This window comes from Protopterus annectens, chromosome 5.part0, assembly GCF_019279795.1.
Source record: "Protopterus annectens isolate FY-2018-M chromosome 5.part0, PAN1.0, whole genome shotgun sequence".
NCBI lineage: Eukaryota > Metazoa > Chordata > Ceratodontiformes > Protopteridae > Protopterus > Protopterus annectens.
In genome coordinates, this window is record NC_056735.1 from 665,545,269 (window position 1) to 665,563,618 (window position 18,350).

General features: G+C 42.4%; 1 protein-coding gene across 3 annotated transcripts in view; it reads right to left on the reverse strand.

Moving 5' to 3' along the window:
- The window catches only part of LOC122802746 (glycogenin-2-like), a 1,303,570-nt gene that overhangs the window by 1,193,078 nt on the left and 92,142 nt on the right, over positions 1–18,350 (reverse strand). For all 3 annotated transcript variants that reach the window (XM_044072514.1, XM_044072513.1, XM_044072515.1), the window contains exon 2: positions 9,693–9,834. In XM_044072514.1, coding sequence (XP_043928449.1) covers positions 9,693–9,834 — 142 coding nt within the window. The remainder of the gene's footprint in view (positions 1–9,692; positions 9,835–18,350) is intronic.

Genomic DNA, 18,350 nt, shown 5'->3' on the forward strand with positions numbered 1-18,350 from the left:
GATCTGAAAACTGCTAATCTACCATCTTGTATTTTACTACTCTGCATATCAGTTTATCACCCTCTCCAGAACTTTCAATGCAATGTGATAAGAGATGTCCCCTTTGTTTTTACACTGGCACGAGTATGCCTATTCAGTCATCTGGGATACATCTCTCCACACTTAGTACTCAGGAGCCATTTCTTCCCCATCTCACCCAGCATCTGAGCTTGCTGCTTTCCCAGACTACATTTTCCTTAGTGCTGCTCTTGCTTCTAGGGTGGGCTCCTCTCATCGTAGGCTCTTTCTGGGGCAGTACAGCTTGTGGGGTTTTATTCAGAAGCTGCTGGAAATGCTTCTTCCATCTGCCTTTGATGTCTTGTAGACTGGAGCAGGTTGTTGCTGGCATCTCTTATGAAGGGTGTCAGTTGAGCATTTAGCACTTTTGTATATTGTACAACTAAAACTATGCAAGTTTGTATGCTTTTTGTATCAGCTGCTTCTCATGGTTGACAATGTCTTTACTGCACCATTTGTGCTGTATAGAAAAGACAAGGACTTTGAAAATAAGCCAAAACTCTCAAATGTTAAATGAATGAACCTGAATCTCCTGAATCCACAAAATGCCCAGACACCCTGTTTAAAAGGTCTTTGCTCCAGCTAGAAAGATGATTAAATGCAACTGGCAGAAATAAAAGGTCAACCCTATGAAGTGAAGACAGGCAAGAGACCCTTTATCTAAAATATAACCAATGGAGTACTCTGGTCCAAGGACACTTCAGTTATTGCCTGGGCCACAAACAAGCAGCTGAGTTTTTTCCCCCAACAAAAGTTACATGGAGTTTAAGTTGGATAACCATGTTTTCCTTGACATACTGTGCTAGTTAAATATTCTATTACTAGTACAGTTATGCAAGTAAACTTAACAGTAGATATTCAAAAATATATATCTCTGCTGCAGTAGCTTTAGCAGCAAGGGTTGCAGCCTAGCAAGGTTATGTTCCAAAGCCTTGGGCTCCTTCCACGTGTGACCAGGCTGCTGGTTAGAGCCCGCAAGTGCAGAAAAAATGCAGTCTGGTTGCAAAGTTTTATGGACTTTGTTCCAAACAAGGGGATTACAATCCTAAGTAAATAGGATTATACACATCCTTAGCCAGCCAAGCACAAAATAAGGGAGGTTGGGGCTGTTGCAGCAGTACCATATTTCAAACATTCTGCTAAGGCAAGTTTACTTACAATTATACCAAGTTCACATACTTCTCTGACCAAAACCTAAAATAATGGGAGGACAAATGCCAAAAAATAGGGACAAATTTTAAACACTGGTAAACAGAATGTTGCTAGAATAAAAAGGGTTCACATTAGCACACCATTTTCTGACGTTTGACACTCAATGGCTCATTTAGTGGCTTCATTCCTTAATGATATGCCAAAAACACAAATTTATGAAGAGACCGAAAACCATGCAAATGTGGATATACTACCCCACACCCAGAAAAAGCATGCACAATTCTGTCCTGTTAGCCTCCCTTTAGAGCACAAAAAACAAACTTCATGCATTACTCAAACCTTCCCCAACTTCCATCACAGAACATTTCTAAAAATTAGATGCATAGCATCCCAGCTTATCCTTAGTTGAGATATACACCCTAACCCCAGACCCAAAAATGCAGCTTACTCAACCTCAAGTTTGTACATCCCCAGAAAAGGAGCAGACCTAATACTCAGATTTTAAGTTACAGCAATTGCATGCAACCATAACCCTTTACTCAGACATTAACAGAAACCTGGCTAAAACCACGTTAGTGATAATTAAATTATATTACCAAAAATATCCTTGGGTTAGACAGGACAAACCGAAGGCAGCAGCATAGTTATTCTGCTTTAAAAACAATCGAAACCTAGTGCCCATTAAATCAAAGTACCACTAACTATATGGAAATATTTACAAGACTAACTCAAACACCCAAATATAGTAGGAGCCTACATTCCCCCATGTAGCAGTCTCACAAATGAACACATTCTCCAATGGACAAACACCTTCACACAAGAAACAGTCATAATGGGCAAGTTCAATAATAGATTGGGATACATGTGATTCTTAGGCCAACCAACCACAAGTGACCACTACCCCAACTTATCTTCTCAAACACTGGATAAACTTAAAATACCTTACTCCAGATTGATTTCACCCCCTACAGACTTCACACCCGCCCTAAACATTGATCGCCTCCCAAGTACCTACTTCCACAGGAAGCCAAAAGTTTAATTCCACTTTCCATAGGATATTGGATAATTTTGCCCCTCCCAGGTCAAAGAATAAAATCCAACTATGCTCGTAGTTAAAGGAAACAAGATAACTAAAAGCGTGGGAAGAGTGGAACACCAGTAAAACCTCAACAGGCTTCTCGACCTACCTAAAGCCAAAGTCAGACCAGACAATTATTGCACCAGCCAAAGTAAACGCCAAAAAGATGAACAAAAATTCTTGTCTGCCATCAAAATTCTATAACTGGGTCATGCTAATACTATCTAGTGTTTGACGAAGGTGTATCAAAAGAATAGCTCACAGAAGCAATCCGGGCCCTTAAATAACCACTCTACACCTGCTCCACTCTACTTAACCTATCGTGGATACCTTTTTCCTTCCAACCTGTCCCCATAGCTACTATAAAAATACATAGCTTCACACTAGCAGGTGATCAACTACCTGCCAAATATCTAAAGGTTTGGCGAAGCCATCTCCTATCCGGTTTCCATTTTTATTAAAAAAAATCTATCCATCAAGGGAAAAAAGAATACAGCCCACTTTTAAAATCACATTATTCCACCGCATAAAGGAAGTAGCCCAACAGAACTACACGACCACCATCCTATTGCAATCTTATCCCTTAGATACATCCACTCAATTACTTCTCTTTGCAAACAAATACTCACTACAGTTTACAGCCAAAATATAACACTATTACTGCTCTGATGTCCTTTATTATACACAGTAAAGTCACAGAAATGAAGGCAAACTAGTGTTATCCATGTTTTTGACCCAAGGCCTTTGATACAGTTTCAAACTTCTAACAGTTTTCTAAAATTAAATCTTGGCCACCGCTTTAACATGGCTCCAGGACTGCCTAGCCAGATGACTATCTTAAATGGCAGCAAACTCCATCCTCCTCTGCCAGTCACTCTGGAAGTACCACAGGGTGACATCCTGGGGCCACTCCTTTTCACCCCATTTACTAAACCTGTATACAGCCGCCATACATGCTTCCCTGGTCCAGTATTCTAATTAATCCATCGTAGTATGTGCTGGTCCAAGACTCCAAACTACAATATAACCCAGCAGTCATTCCTACATGTGGAACTGGCTAGCCAATGCTCATCTCATTCTTAAACACCCAAGGCTAAACTTGTGCTTTTTCAAAGCACAATATCCTATGACCCCCCCCCCAATCCTTTTAACAAAATAATTTCTCCAGTAATCAAATGCCAAGCTTCTTGGAGTAAGCCCAAGTCTTTCAGCTTTTCCTTGTTAGGGGTCATCACAGCAGAACTCCGGTCCGTTCATGATTGGCAGTGGATTTTACGGTGCCAATTTGCCAGCTCGATACCCAACCTTCAACAAAGGCACAGCCATTCACGCTCGCACCTACCTGCGAGTCTAACGTTACTTGACCATGGGGAGGACATGCAGACTCCACACAGAAGGCGCTCCAGCTGAGAATCGAACAGGAGAACCTCTTGCTGTGAGGAGATTCCGCTAACTACTGTACCATAAGCCTAAATGGCAACAAGAAACTCATAGCCTAGTCAATAAAAGTACATACACTCCGATCACAATACAAGCAAAAATTTCCTCCAGTACAAGCCACCATTGCTAAACTCACCTAGTCTCTACACTTTTCTATACGCCACCTATACTCAATTTGACTTGAGCAAAAGTTGACACTTGCTACAATAAAACTTGCCACTGAATCTACATACAGTTCATTGCTTAGTACTAAGAACTGCTCAAACTCCTAGCCTACAACCAATTGTCCATAGTCCATCAATTACTCTATTATCCAGGAAAAAAAACCCTGCCCTAAACCTCCTTCAACCATGCTCTCCCAAATGTCCTTTGTTCCCAAAAAATCTTTTCAAGATTACTAAAGTCAACACTGCTGGGGAAGCTCTCAAACTGCATTGAGAAACTAGAATTGCTCCCCTAAACAAAAACTATCCCCAGTACTACAAAATTCAATGATGGCCTCAAAACACAGGTTAACACTGATGTGCACTTGTTCTAGCCCAAGCCAAGAAAATATCCTTTAGCAAACCAGCCTCCCATGAACTGGTGAAACTACTTCATAATATCCAGTTTCCTCCGAAATTCTACCTTAAACTATGTACCATCAAAACCTAGTCCAATATAACTGCTATACAAGGATTTTGCCTAGGACTTCTTCTGCACTGTAATCCAGGAACACAAAAAAGCTGTACTGCTATGATAATATAATATGCTGGAACTACATCTCTGTACCCATGGAAAGCATTTGCCCTTAGTATAACTTATATCTGCCCAAGCTTCCCATGATCTGTGCTCCATCAAAACCGGTTTAAGACTGCTGCTACTCTGCACTGCAATTCAAGAACACTGAATAAAGCTGTAATGAAATGATGTGATCTGCTAGAGCTATATCTTTACCTATGGAAAATATTTCTCCTTTATATGGCAAACTGTTATATCAGTGCATCACTAAGCTTTCTGTATTGTTTGTGTAATGTGGAGGTTACTCCCCAGGCCTCCCCTGAAGAAAGTAAAAAAATCTGGACTGCCGAGAGTTATGCATGTTCACGATCACTGCTGCAGTAGGCTTCGCTGTATGGCTAGAATACCAATGTTTACAGTTTGGTTAGATAGACGAGGGTCTAGGAGCCCCTGGCAAATGGGGTTAGCAAAGTAGCTCTGGACCCAACAAGTTCAGTTTGCAATGCTTTGGAAATATGCAGAGCAAGTAGCAGTTTCTGGTTTCTATCCTTTTCCAGAAAGCCACTTAAGACAAGGCCCATACAAAAGCCTTAAATTGCCTGAAAGCAGATTACTGTGAGAATAACCAACCATGCCAGTATGGCAGAAATTAACTTAGGAGGAATAGGGAAAAATGAAGCTCGCTGCAAAGCCAGTTCTACATGGGCAGATTCTTACTATCCCCAACTAGAAAATCTTTTACATTTACCAATACAAGACTTCCTAGCAGTTTTTTTACCTTTCATACCCGCTGCACGTCCTCAGTGTCTAAAGGTATCAAAACTGAATCATCCAGGAAGTTAGCTGTAGTCTGAGGATGGCACCCATGCAAGTACATTAGGTGTAAAGCTTGTAGCTGCCCAGGGTCATTTTCATACGGGAGAACCACTCGCTTGTGCAAAAAGGAGGGTCACCACAATGATTTTTGTACAAGCCTTCTCAATCTTCAGAAGGACCATGGAAAAATTGAAAGCATACGAAAGATCAGTCCCAGGGAATGAAAGGCATCCAGGTTCTAGGTTCGTTTGCAATGAATCAAAGCAGATTTCAGTCTTTAAAGGAAAGGGATACAAGACTTGGGTCATGACCATCAGTTAGTGAAGACCCCTTCATTTAATTTCCATTCGGGAGGGTCTGTCCTAATACCTTTCACTGACAGAATGAAAGATACCTAGTAATTTAGCAGTTTACAAGCCAGACACAGAGCCAGACACAGAGCCAGACACAGAGCCAGACACAGAGCCAGACACAGAGCCAGACACAGAGCCAGACACAGAGCCAGACACAGAGCCAGACACAGAGCCAGACACAGAGCCAGACACAGAGCCAGACACAGAGCCAGACACAGAGCCAGACACAGAGCCAGACACAGAGCCAGACACAGAGCCAGACACAGAGCCAGACACAGAGCCAGACACAGAGCCAGACACAGAGCCAGACACAGAGCCAGACACAGAGCCAGACACAGAGCCAGACACAGAGCCAGACACAGAGCCAGACACAGAGCCAGACACAGAGCCAGACACAGAGCCAGACACAGAGCCAGACACAGAGCCAGACACAGAGCCAGACACAGAGCCAGACACAGAGCCAGACACAGAGCCAGACACAGAGCCAGACACAGAGCCAGACACAGAGCCAGACACAGAGCCAGACACAGAGGCCCCATGCCAGTATCATGAGGTTTTTTTTGCACAAGTCTGGGACTTAATGGAGAAACTAATTCCAGGAATACACCTACATCTACTCTTTCCAGAAAAAGCAAGGCCTTTTGCAAAGTTTCAAGAAGGCTGCCTAGGAGTACACTATAGGAATGAGTCGGAGGATTTTTGAATGTAGAGCTTCAATCCTATTGAAAAGGTTTGTCCATGTAAGGGATGCCTGCCAGTCTATACAAAGTAAACCAAAAAAGGAAAGCTGGAATAACCTGCAGTCTGCAACGGGCCATCAAATGGAGCAACACAACACCCTTGGAACAGTAGATGCACTTAGTTCTCTGCATTACCCTTTAAGTTAACCATAGAAAAACTTAGAAAACTTGAGACTTCATTCATATTGCTACACAAGTCAAGTTACTGACCTGGAGGATAACCCAAGTTTGTTGGGCTAGCATAAGGTTAAGAAAAGACAGGTTGAGAATTTGTCTCCAAGAAGCCAACTTCTCTCGTATCAGAAGGATCCTTGAGCAAATCCCCCCCCCCATATCTGGGTAGACTGGTTTTGCCTCCACAAAAAAGCATATGGTTGATAACTTGGGGGCAAGGCTCGATTTGGATGAGGGAGAATCCCCTGAAAAGGAAATACTTTCCCACTGCCATTTAACTCCCCTGGATAACGTGGGAACCATTTGTAGCAACAATCTTGATGCCAAAAGGGAATGTAAAGAGCCAGACCAGGACAGAGTGACAGGGTACGGACAGGACAGCTTTACTCTATTACTGGACTTCACCTTTTTAACCCTGACAATTTCTTGTACATCTGCTGAGTTTCTCGTAAAAAGGAAGCAGAGTTTATACCAAATTTTCACAAACTTGCATAAGGCTGAAAAATCCAAGTGATCTCCTGAACCAATTCTCCTCAAACTGGTTGAGTACAAGATAAGTAGAAGACCAAACAAAAGCCTCTTCAAAGAGTTTCAAAAATTCAGGTTCAACATTCAAAAAACTTGGGTATACACCCACACAAACCATCTCGCAAGGTGGCTGCCCTGGAAGCAGTCAGCACAACCACAACACTAAAATGTTTAGCTACCCAGGAAACTAAAGCAATTTAAGAATTCAAGAGATTTATGAAGAGGCTGCAATATTTTCAAAGGAAGCCAAATATTTGAACAAGATTAAGATTCTAAAGGCTACAGTAGCAGAATACTCTTCCCAAACTCAATCTGCAAAACAGGAACTACAACCTGTTGTGGATAAATTTACCTTCAACTGTAACCCTCCTCCCCACCCCAATCTGTCCCATCAAGATATACCAGATATTGGCTCACCACCAGCTATCAAACAAGTCCTAAGGAACACTACTGAAAGCTAAAAACATTGCATTGATGGGTCCTGACAATATCCCTGGATAAATCTCAAATAGCATGAAAAATTATGCAGCCACACCCCTAACATTACTCAACCTCCTCCTCCCTACAAGTGTTACACCAAGTGAATGGTTAACAGCTACAGTCATTCCCCTACATAAGGGAGGACCTTCCATGGACTCTGCATATGTGGCTGGTCAGACTAGTGGGTCTATAATTGCCAAAGCCATGGAAAGACCAATCATGGAACTAATCTGGACACAAGGAACCTCCAAACACTGGACCAGTCTCCATTTGGATTTATCAATGGCAGGTCATGCTTACCCAACCTGGTGGATTTGTTTTGGGAGAGCCAAAAAATGAAAGCAACATTACACACAGTATATACCTTGACCTAGCCAAAGCTTTTGACAATTATCCAATCTGACAGTAAAGCTAAACTGGGAATAAACCCCTCCATCACTTGCTAGATTGTCCAATGGCTCAGACAGGATGCAGGAAATCAAAATAGGGGAGGTTACCTCCACAGAGGGACCACTCACCAGTGGACTCCCCAGGTTCTGTGCTGGGACCTCTTATTTGGCATTGCTTTTCTGAAGTAAAAGAAAACAAAGATTAAGTTTGCAGATGAGTGCAAGCTAGGATGAGTTGAATCCACCCTACAGGAAGGTTTGTCCCAATTAACTGGTGCCAAAATCATGGACTGAAGCCAACGGCCATAGTGCTTTATTGTATCCTTTGAGAAGGATAGTACAGGGAAGCATTGCATTAACAAGACACCTTTAAGAGTTGACCCAGTTCATAATTTGGGAAATCTGGATGGATTTAACTGACCAATGTGTCCATTCTCACTGGACAGTCCTACATTGCACAGTTTAGGAACAAAGGGATTGTGTCTAGATCTAGGGATGTCACTGTCACCCTTTACTAATGCCCACTTTTGCATGCATCTGTCCAGACATGCAACTGAACAACCCACAGATACCTTATCAAACGATACAAGGCCTAAACATGTCCCATTGGACTAAAGCAGTCACTATACTCTGCACCCCACAGATTGCCAAGAGTTGACTTATCAGGTATAAAAGACATCCTCTGACCAGATTTATTGACCAGCACATCAAATATCAGAAATATGTCGAGGGACTTAAAACTCTTTTGCAAACAGAAAAGAGTAGGGACAGATGTCGCACAGGAGATACCACTGCTCTAACAGACTTCCCATCTACATAGGCTCATCTCTGCCCATATTTAAGCACATCTATAGATGGGAAATTTACCCCAATACTGCCCTCTGTACAATTGACAGTGGCAGCTCCTAAATGCTTTATTCCATGCATGGAATTAAGTTATGTACAGTAAGATTCCAGTTACTAGAAATCATTAGACCTTGGGAATGGGCAAGGCCAATCTACCCAAATGGGATAAGTGAAACTGGCTAAGCAGTTACACCTAGTAACTATGAGGCGAATGAAGCAGCAGCCTCATCACCTTGTCAAGGGAGGTGATCTGCTTTGGGGGCATACATGCAGCTATAATCAATGCATGGTAGAAACTGTAGATAACTCCCTGCCATGACAGTGGGTGGCAAGGCTGCCTGCTGGAAATGCCCTCATGCATATGGGGTAGCCCAGTCACTCCATTTTAGTTACCCAACTGGCAGCCTTGCTTTACCCACATATGCAAGGCTGTAGCTCAAATTGTAAACCCCCCCCCCCACCAATAACTACCCACATTAGGTGGTCTCAGCTGACCACTGGTCTGGTGAACAAAGCCAACCTGCAGAGTGAGATGGGTTAGCAGGCAGAGTACAAGGAGAAAAACTAGCAGTGAACAAACCAACCAATAAGAACTACACTTGTGGGAAATGTTCTGGCTAGGTGGGGTAAAAAGGGGCGTTAGAAACAGCAAATGTCCTGTCTGCATGGGTGACTACCTCCTTGGCCAATCCACCTGGGAAATTGGAACTAGTTTTGAAAGTCTGGAGAATCCAAAAAACATGTTTGTCCCGTCCCTCCTAAAAAACAATGAACAGTCTTTTAATGGTAACCCTGAAGCTAATCCAGCAACCGCCTTAAGAAACTGAGTGCACAGTGTTGAGCTTTTTATTCCAAGACAGTATATAACTTAGCAACTCAACTCACTGGCTGTTGTAAAAAAAAAAAAAAGGTTGCTTACCTCATTTTGTGGGAAACATAAGATGTTACGATTACTACAAGGCGTCGAGACGTCCTGTGATTTCTCAAAGACTGCCCAAGAACTAAAGCTCCTTGACAATAGACATCATTGGTCGCTAGTGTTACAAACGCCTGGTCCATTACTGCAAGTTTGGAAAAAAAAAACAGTTAATACTAGACATCAATGTAACAATATTGACATCAATGTAACAAAACTAGCCACTAGAGTACACTTCCCATTATAGTTAAGCACAGTAGCATGAAGAGCTGATATGCTAGACCCCTCACCGCTAGTTTTTCACATTATGGGTCACAAAAGGAGAGATGGAAGGAGATACTCTTCCTTAGGAGGAACAGCACATCTGTTCAGCTACTCCATATAGCAATTTCGTTGACAAAAGGAACTATAACAAATTGATTACCTGTATACAGGCAGAATGCTAGAAAGTCCGAGAAGGCTGCTATCTCTGCTTTAAGAATTTGGGAACAAAGCTACATCATTAGACGAAAGTTTAAGTAGCAAACATGGCAAGACTGGACAATAAAAAAGGCTAAGGGGCTAGCACTCCGCTGTTAACTTTGGTAGATGGCTGCCTTTACACCAGCATGCAAGCCAGCACTGAAGCCAGGTGGTATGCTGCCCTAGTCTGGAAGCATCCTGGGACATGAGAATGAAAAGTGCAAGCCAATGTCACCTACTGTTAGAACACTGGTTTGATCACCTGGTTTAACCCTTGGAAAAGTATCCCCTATAATGTTCAGTGCTATATTGGGTAGATGGGGGAAATGGTTAGTGAGCGCCAGAAAGAGGGCATACTGCCAAATTCAGAGCGACTAAACAGCACATCTTGAAACTTAATATTTTGGCACTCTCAAAGCGACAGAGGTATAAAATAATGCAACCCTTCAAGGATTACCCTACTTTCCCTTCCCATTTACATGCACCGACTCCCTTAGTTCAAGCTCTTGGGGTACAAAGGGAGACTCCACTCAGTTCCAAGGTGCCAATGCTTGAATGTTACAGCAATCAGTGGCATATTAAGCAAAAATGAACAAAGTACAGTTTAACAAAATGTTACGTACTCCCCATAATTTTTCATCTGTTGTCCATTTTCATTCAATTTGGTTTGGATCAGACCCTCTGACTACTACTACTCTTTTTCAGCTTGTGGCTACTGGAAACTAACTCCCTTACCCACAATGCTCCATCTCAAATCCTCAGGATCTTATTTCCGTACAATACTGTAAGCAAGAAAATATTAGAACTCTGATAATAGAACATATCTAGAGCTCAACATAAGGAACAGTGGTTCTTATAAAAGAAGAGTTCTTACAGAAGTCATTAGTTTAAAAGGTAGGGGATTGGTGGGAGGGAAATTTAAAATGAACAGTGTGAATACGCAACTTCTGATGTCAGCTACTTGAAATCCCAGAACTTTAAAGTATTTTCCTGAGCACAGTTTAGCTGAAGGTTGCTGTTAAATTGGATCTGGTCTTGGAAGTAGTAATGAAGGTAGGAGGGTTAGCCCAAGTAACAGCTGCATACATAGTCCATGGAAGCCCTGGACAAAAAATGTTGCCATGGACCTGGCTGAACGGGCTCACAGGTTTTCGAAAGGAAAGGTCCAATTAGACATAGGAAATACAAATATTAACCAGATGGCTGTAACAGACTTGTCAAATTTGACATCCACAAAGGACAAACAGAATGAAGGATTCCAGAAACAATGTAAAATCATCATTGCCTATGCACATCCACTAAGTGCAACATATATTCACCTTTGTAAAATTTCAAAAGGCTAGATGAGACAGTTCGATTCATGACACCAACTTGGGCAGGATTTTTGTACAGCTGCCCTGTCATTTGTGCGAGGTTTAGTAGACAATAGTTGAAGTTCCAACAGTCCTTTAGCAGATGCAATTGCTACCAAAGTTTTCCAGGTCAAACTTTAGCTTGCATTTTGCTGCCAGATCAAAAGGGGAATAAATTTAATTTTACTATGCGCCTTAAAGTCCCATGGTGGGGTTGGATCCTTCTAGGGAGGTCTCAAAAGGGTACCTTTCAAAAAAAGCCTTGCAAAGTTGATGTAGCCAATGAGTTTACAATCCCTGTATAAAAGATGGCAACTGATTGCCCTTTAATGGCTGAGGAACTTGCTCCTTCATTGAAAATTGCTGCTAAAAATTCAGGAACACTATGCACTGCTGCGAAAAAGTGTCAATGTTTCTACTGCACCCAAAAAAACCTTTTCCATTTACTTCTGTAAAACTGTTTTGTGGAAGACGTGTAGGAAGACAAATGTATGACTGAGCATGAAAACAGTACCATGAATAGGAGTGGAGAAACCATGTTGTCAGTTTTAGAATGTCAGGTGAGACTGGTCTGAAACTGGATCCAGAATCAGAGGGTAGAGTAGATTACGCTGAACAAAGAGGAATCAGGTTTGTTGAGGCTAGTAAGGGACAAGCAGGAGGACAGTTCTTTAAGTGGGCTGCATTCTGGAGGAATTTGGGGATTAGTGTAGTTGGAGAGCATGCATAAGATTGGGTGGAAACTGTAGGACTACCTGCCCTAATCCCCCAATGGGAGGAGTTGCTGAACCTGCTGTAACTTTAGGGGAGATGCAAATGGGGTCAGGCATGCTGAGATCTATTAGTGAAAAAAACATTTTGGCCACTTAGAGACAACTCATGAGGTAGAATGTATATGCTCAAGTCATCCACTATCACATTGTATTTCCCCAGAATGCGAGTATCAGAAATCAGTTGGAAGACCCATTCCCAAACTCACAGCTTCAACACAAGGGGCAAAATCTGGTTCGTCCTTGTTTGATTTACCAGACATCTGAGCTCAAACTGTCCTGAAAGGAAGTCTGAAATGTCAAGAGCACTGTTAGTTTCCAGGACATGGATATGCCTCTTCTGGGGGATATATGCCTTGGACTTTTTCCCAGAAAGTCCTCCCCCACCCACCCAATCTGGGGTGTCCACAGTCATTATGGCCTTGGGCTGAGGAAGGACAGCCATATAGAACTTTGTGAGTAGATTCACCACCAAAAGGTACATCTCTTGCATGGTTGTAATTCTTATCCAAATGGACATGCTGATGCAGAAGGGACCACAGAGTTGCCAACATCCATTGAAGGAACCTCAAAATCTTTTGAGTGGAACTAGAACTATTGCCGCAGACATTGATCCCAAGGCTAATAGTCAGACTGAAATGGAGGGATTTTGGATAATCTTTCTGACCTGAAATTGCACCATCTGTACTCTTGGAAAAGGCAGTCATGGATACTGCATTGAAAACTGCTCCAACTACAGTGTCTGAGACTGTTCTGGACATTTGTTGTAATTTATGCTAATCCTCAGGTGTGAGCAAGTTTGGAGTATCTGGTCAAGATTCAGTAAATGCCTAGTCAGGGCAGATATGAGCCAGTCCAAGTACAAAAACAATTCCTGCAGTCTCAAGTGAGCTACCACTGCCATTTTGAGCAGGCTGGGGGGCTGTGGTGAGGCCAAATGGCCATACCTCAAGTGTTCCTCTGAGGAACATACCTCATTTGGAGTCTTAAAGTTCATGTTCTTCAAAGTTGAACACTGACTGTCACAGTGTTAGGAATTTGAAATCCATTGCAAATAGAAGTGAATCATTAATTCATTAAAAGATCTTCTTTAGAAGTAAAACCATCTTATTTTAACCATACTATGACCTTCCTAGTTGAAATTAGTAAGCCATTAGTATGTGCTCCACATTTTGCCCATTTGTTCCACATTATGATGGCTAATGTTCCTCATTTTGGACATGGAAGGTTGAGAGCTATGCAAATGGCAGCACTCTGAACTGGTTATGACTGGCTCCCAACCAGAACCCAGTACCCTCTGGATTGTCTGCTCATTTTTAGGCTGCATACAATCTAGCACATTGTCATCCTTGCACAAAGGGCAGAATGGACTGAACAGTGACCATCCAGAACATGGCATGCTGAACTGATCTGCTCAGACTGCAGAGATCCAAAATTGGTCTCCAGTCCATTTTCTTTGACACTAAGGAATAAGTTCCAGATTTTATCTGGTATGGTGGGACCTCTTGGATGTTTTACCAACAGCTTTTCTATTGCTACTTTCTTCTGACTGGAACAGTGAGAATTTGCATACAAGTGCGAGGTGGCAAGGAAAAGGTAATTTCAGCACCTCTGGAAATCCTCTGTACCCACATCTTTTGTAAGGTGGACAATTGGGCCTTTCAGGAGTGCTGGTAGGGTCTGTCAGAAGAAATCTAGACCCTTGCTTCTGCAGGCCTTCTCTGCCATGTAGGCAGAGTCCATTAGAGTTCCCCCATCTGCCCCCTGGGGAACTAGCTTCATGGGGATCTTAGACAGAACTGACTTCTTGAACCACATTTTAGGACCTCCACCAATTCCTGGAAAAAGGACATTTGAAGAACTGAAAAATGTCCTGCTGCAGAGCGGGTCTTCCCATCTTGCTTGTAGCTGGAGTGTATCCTTTGTATTGGGGATGGAAAGAGCTTCTGTCAAAGGGTGCACTGATGAAGATTAAGGGCTCTACAAAGTGCAACCAGGCATGCCTCCTAATGGAGAAGCCTGAACCCACTGCCTTTAAGGTGCCTTCAGTCCCAAGTGATAAGAGCCTCAAGGACAAAATTTAGACTGTAGTGTAGCTGAGGTCACAGAAGTCAGAGCCTCAGTAGTACTGCTCCTGGTAAGAATTTGTTCTTTAATCAAATCCCTTTGTAGTCTAGTGAAGTTTGGCAAATTCAGTGATCTGACAGCAAATGTCACTGAAGCATAAACACTTTCCCAAAATGTCAAACACCCTAAACTCCCAGTTAGGGGGATGGACAGGAACTCTTCTGCAAAAAAAAGAGTTCTTGGTTGCTGCCACAACCATAGCATTTACCAGTACTTCCTTGCTCCAAAACTCCCTTTCTTTAGGTGGTGCCCAAATCTGGTCTGGTCTTTTGGGTAATCTCAACTGTCTGGATCCTTCCACGCCTAGAGATAAAGCTGAGGAGCTCATCAGCAAGCAGAGTTACCCAGGAGGTAGATGGGCCATACCCAAGGCTTCCTAGAATACAGATCCCTCTTGGAAAGGGTCATCAGTAGACCAACCACCCCTCTGCTTAAGGGTCTCCAAATGAGACATTAGTAGTGATCTTTGGGGCTCTTACCCCTTCAAAAATCAGCATGTTCAGTGAGACTGAGGAGAGTCAAAATGCCCCTTGCACTCTTCCTAGGGATTTCCTCAATGGGGTGGTTCTTCCTAGGGATTTTCTCAATGGGGTGGTTCCAGAAAAGTATAAGTAATGGAAATGCCCTGCTGGGTAGCCCAGACTGTCTGATTAGGCTTTAGTCTGCAAAATAGAGTTATAAGGCTCAAAGCATAGAACATACTAGGGGGTGGGATTACCTGCCCTACACAGGCAGAGAGCTCCACACCACCTCAAAGGCAAAGTTAACAAGGCACAAGGCCACCTGAGTAGAGAAGTCATGCTTCCAAACATTCTGCTCCCTCTGATGAGGTTGTGCACTTGAGGAAGAGGTCAGAGCAGAGCTGTCCAATACTGAAGCTCCTAGAGTCAGAGACTGCCAGCAACTTTGGAGTACATTCCAATACCTTGGATTGGGCAGACCAAAGTTGTCAGCTGCAACATGCCTGCAGCTGATGTTACGATCTTCAGATCTGACGGTCCCGATAAACTTGGATCCAATGGCTCCAAAGTCAGGTGTGATCAGAGAAAGAATCATGATAGGGGATGTAGTGCTGTTAAGAGCTTCCTGATCCATATGGGTACGAGAGCCAGGACTCCCATCTGGATCTTTGCCAAGAGAAACTAGTCTCGCTCTACTTCTATCAGGCTCCTGGAAGACAGGATGAAGTAACAAAAGGGGATCTGGACTTTTGGCATGTCCGAGGAGACTCCCCGTCTCAAGAGGATGCACACCTTGTACAGGGGAGGGGCTTCAAATTTTAGAGATCACTGGATTAGAGGAAGCAGATCTAGTATCAGATGCCAGCTTGTCAGAAGCCAAATGCTTTGGAACACTCTGATATGGCCAAGAAGCAGCCCAAGGATTTTAAGAGTCAGATGGATCCAAAGGCCTCTTTCTTAGCACCTTGGTGTCAGATTTAGGGGGCTTGAACCCCAGATAAAGCCACAGAAAAGGTTGAGGGAAACTGACCTTTCAAAATTTTAGTCTACAACTGCCCTAGGGTTAAATGATTTGCACACAGCGCAATCACCGAGATGGTCAGGGCCCAAACACACCTATGATGTGCATCTGACAGAGGAAGTTTGACATTTTTAAATCCCTTAAGTTGACATGTTTGCAAAAAACTCTTCTTGCTACTGCTAAAGGGAAAGGAAATCTGCAGTGATAAAAATTGGAGACAAAGTGCAAAAAGGAAAGAATACCAACCATGCTAGTTACACGGATACAGATAGGGAGGTAACCAAAAATAAGTACAACTTTAGGAAGAAAGGTAGATACAACAGATCAGACTTCTGATAAACACAAGCTCACAGCAGCTACATCCTTTCACAAAAGTGTTAGAAATCCGAGTGTTGGAGATAGAGCATTGTGGGTAAGGGGGAGCTAGAGTTTCTAGTAACCACGCTTTGAAAACAGGTCAATCCAAACCCAACTGCTGAGGAATAAATTCCTATCAGATCGCAAAACATTACACCCAAAATATCTATATTACCCTACTCACTGTGTACAAGCATACACTACTTCCCTCTACACTCTGAGTAAGGCATTCAAAGTGGACATCAAACAGCACATGGGAAGCTTGCACAAATGAGCAAGTCTAAGGGAAGCAAATAGTTCTGCTCACCAGAAAACAAGTAAAAGGGAAAGAATAGATTGCTTACTACACATTGGAAAAAGCAGTTAGATGGAAGGGGAAGGGGTAAACGCTGCATACTAGTGTGCAGATTAAGCTAATGCAATTCACTTTGAGGATAAACTGAACATGGTACTAAAACAAGCAATGCATTCAGTCTCTCCCAATAACTGGATTGGTTGGATTTTCTGCAGCACTTACAGCTAGTTTAAATGCATGTTAGTCCACTACAAAGAGCCCTGCATAGTTTCAGTATGGATCAAATACAGAACCCTGGCCTTAAAAAAATCAAACACTACTCTGCTGTCTAGAACATGCAATAGATCATAACCTTGCAAAACAATGCATGCAGTGTTTTTACCTACTTCAAATGCTGTGTTTTGCATGCTTTCAGGATAACCAGGGCAGGAAGCATGAATTATGCATAGCTCCCGCATACAAATCTGGGACAAAATTTGCAACCCAAAATTAAGCTATTTAGACAAGGTAGTTCCAATGCAACAGCCCATGAATCATGATACAACTTAGAAAGCATCTATATGCATACAACATCCAATCCATTAAGAATGGGTACAACTTGCTGCCAATAGCTCTGCAAGCAATGTAAATTAAAACCATCATAGCAAAAACAGATCACCCATAATGAATTTCAAAAAAATTAAAATAACTAGAAATTATCCCTGTACAAGAACTAGTACCCAGATGTGCAATGAGCATTAAGTTGCTTGACTTTAGATCACTGTTACAAGGCTAAACTTCAAGCTAAGCATATGCACATAATGGGATGCTAGCCTTCAAACCTGGTTGTAATTAGTAGTTGGTTCGGTATGCACAAGATGCGAGGACATTCCTCCTCAGTTATTTAAAATGGTGGCAGGTCATACTACCTTGCTATGTACAAGGACAAGCAGGGTTTGAATTTTCAACTAGATACCAATTTGCTTCTACCAAGGTTCCATTAGTGCTGGGTCACACTGATTGTAGTCAACATAAGTTATCAGTTGCAAGAGTACAAAACATCCTTTACCTAGAGGGGACAAAAAATTAATATTGCTCAACCACCTGCCATTTAAAGTAACTAACACCATGTTTTATTAACTATATACACATTAAAATTAGCAAGTCCAGATGCCTACAATGAAGTGAACCATTTTCACTAAATGAATTTTGCTCACTACAAAAGCAACGAAGTAAAATACCAAACAAAGGAGACATTAATAAACCAGGCAGATATTGGAGTCTTGACACTACAGGCACACTCAAGATTACCTGCAATATTTTATAAGCTGGCTCTCATTTAAGAACTTGATTGTCAATTAATGCACCAGTAGAAAAAGGATGTCATACTTCTACAGCAATGAATATGCCCAAAGACAAAATGGCTTACTTGTCGCAACTAATTCTGCTTAGAGAAGTCAGTTTTAGTGCTCTGATAAATGGACAAAGCTTGCACAACTCCAGCACCTCTCCCTGCACCTGTGTACTCTAGCCCCAATGTCTGACCAAGTTAAACAGAGCAGAGGTGCTCCCAATGTGGGAGACAGGGGTACAAAACGAGGGATGGGCCAAGACTAAATTATCTAAAATCCGTTACAAGTGCATGCACTGTCCTACATTATGACCGAATTGAGCTGCCACACCTCAAGTGTACAGATTTTCACAGAACGGCCAGATTGTTTTCCTCATTATTGATCTATTCCTCAAACTTTGTGATTTTCTGCCAAATCACTGGGTTGAGCAGAGGACTGAAGTCAGTAAATGATATGCATTTGTGTTGGACTTGACATGCATTTTA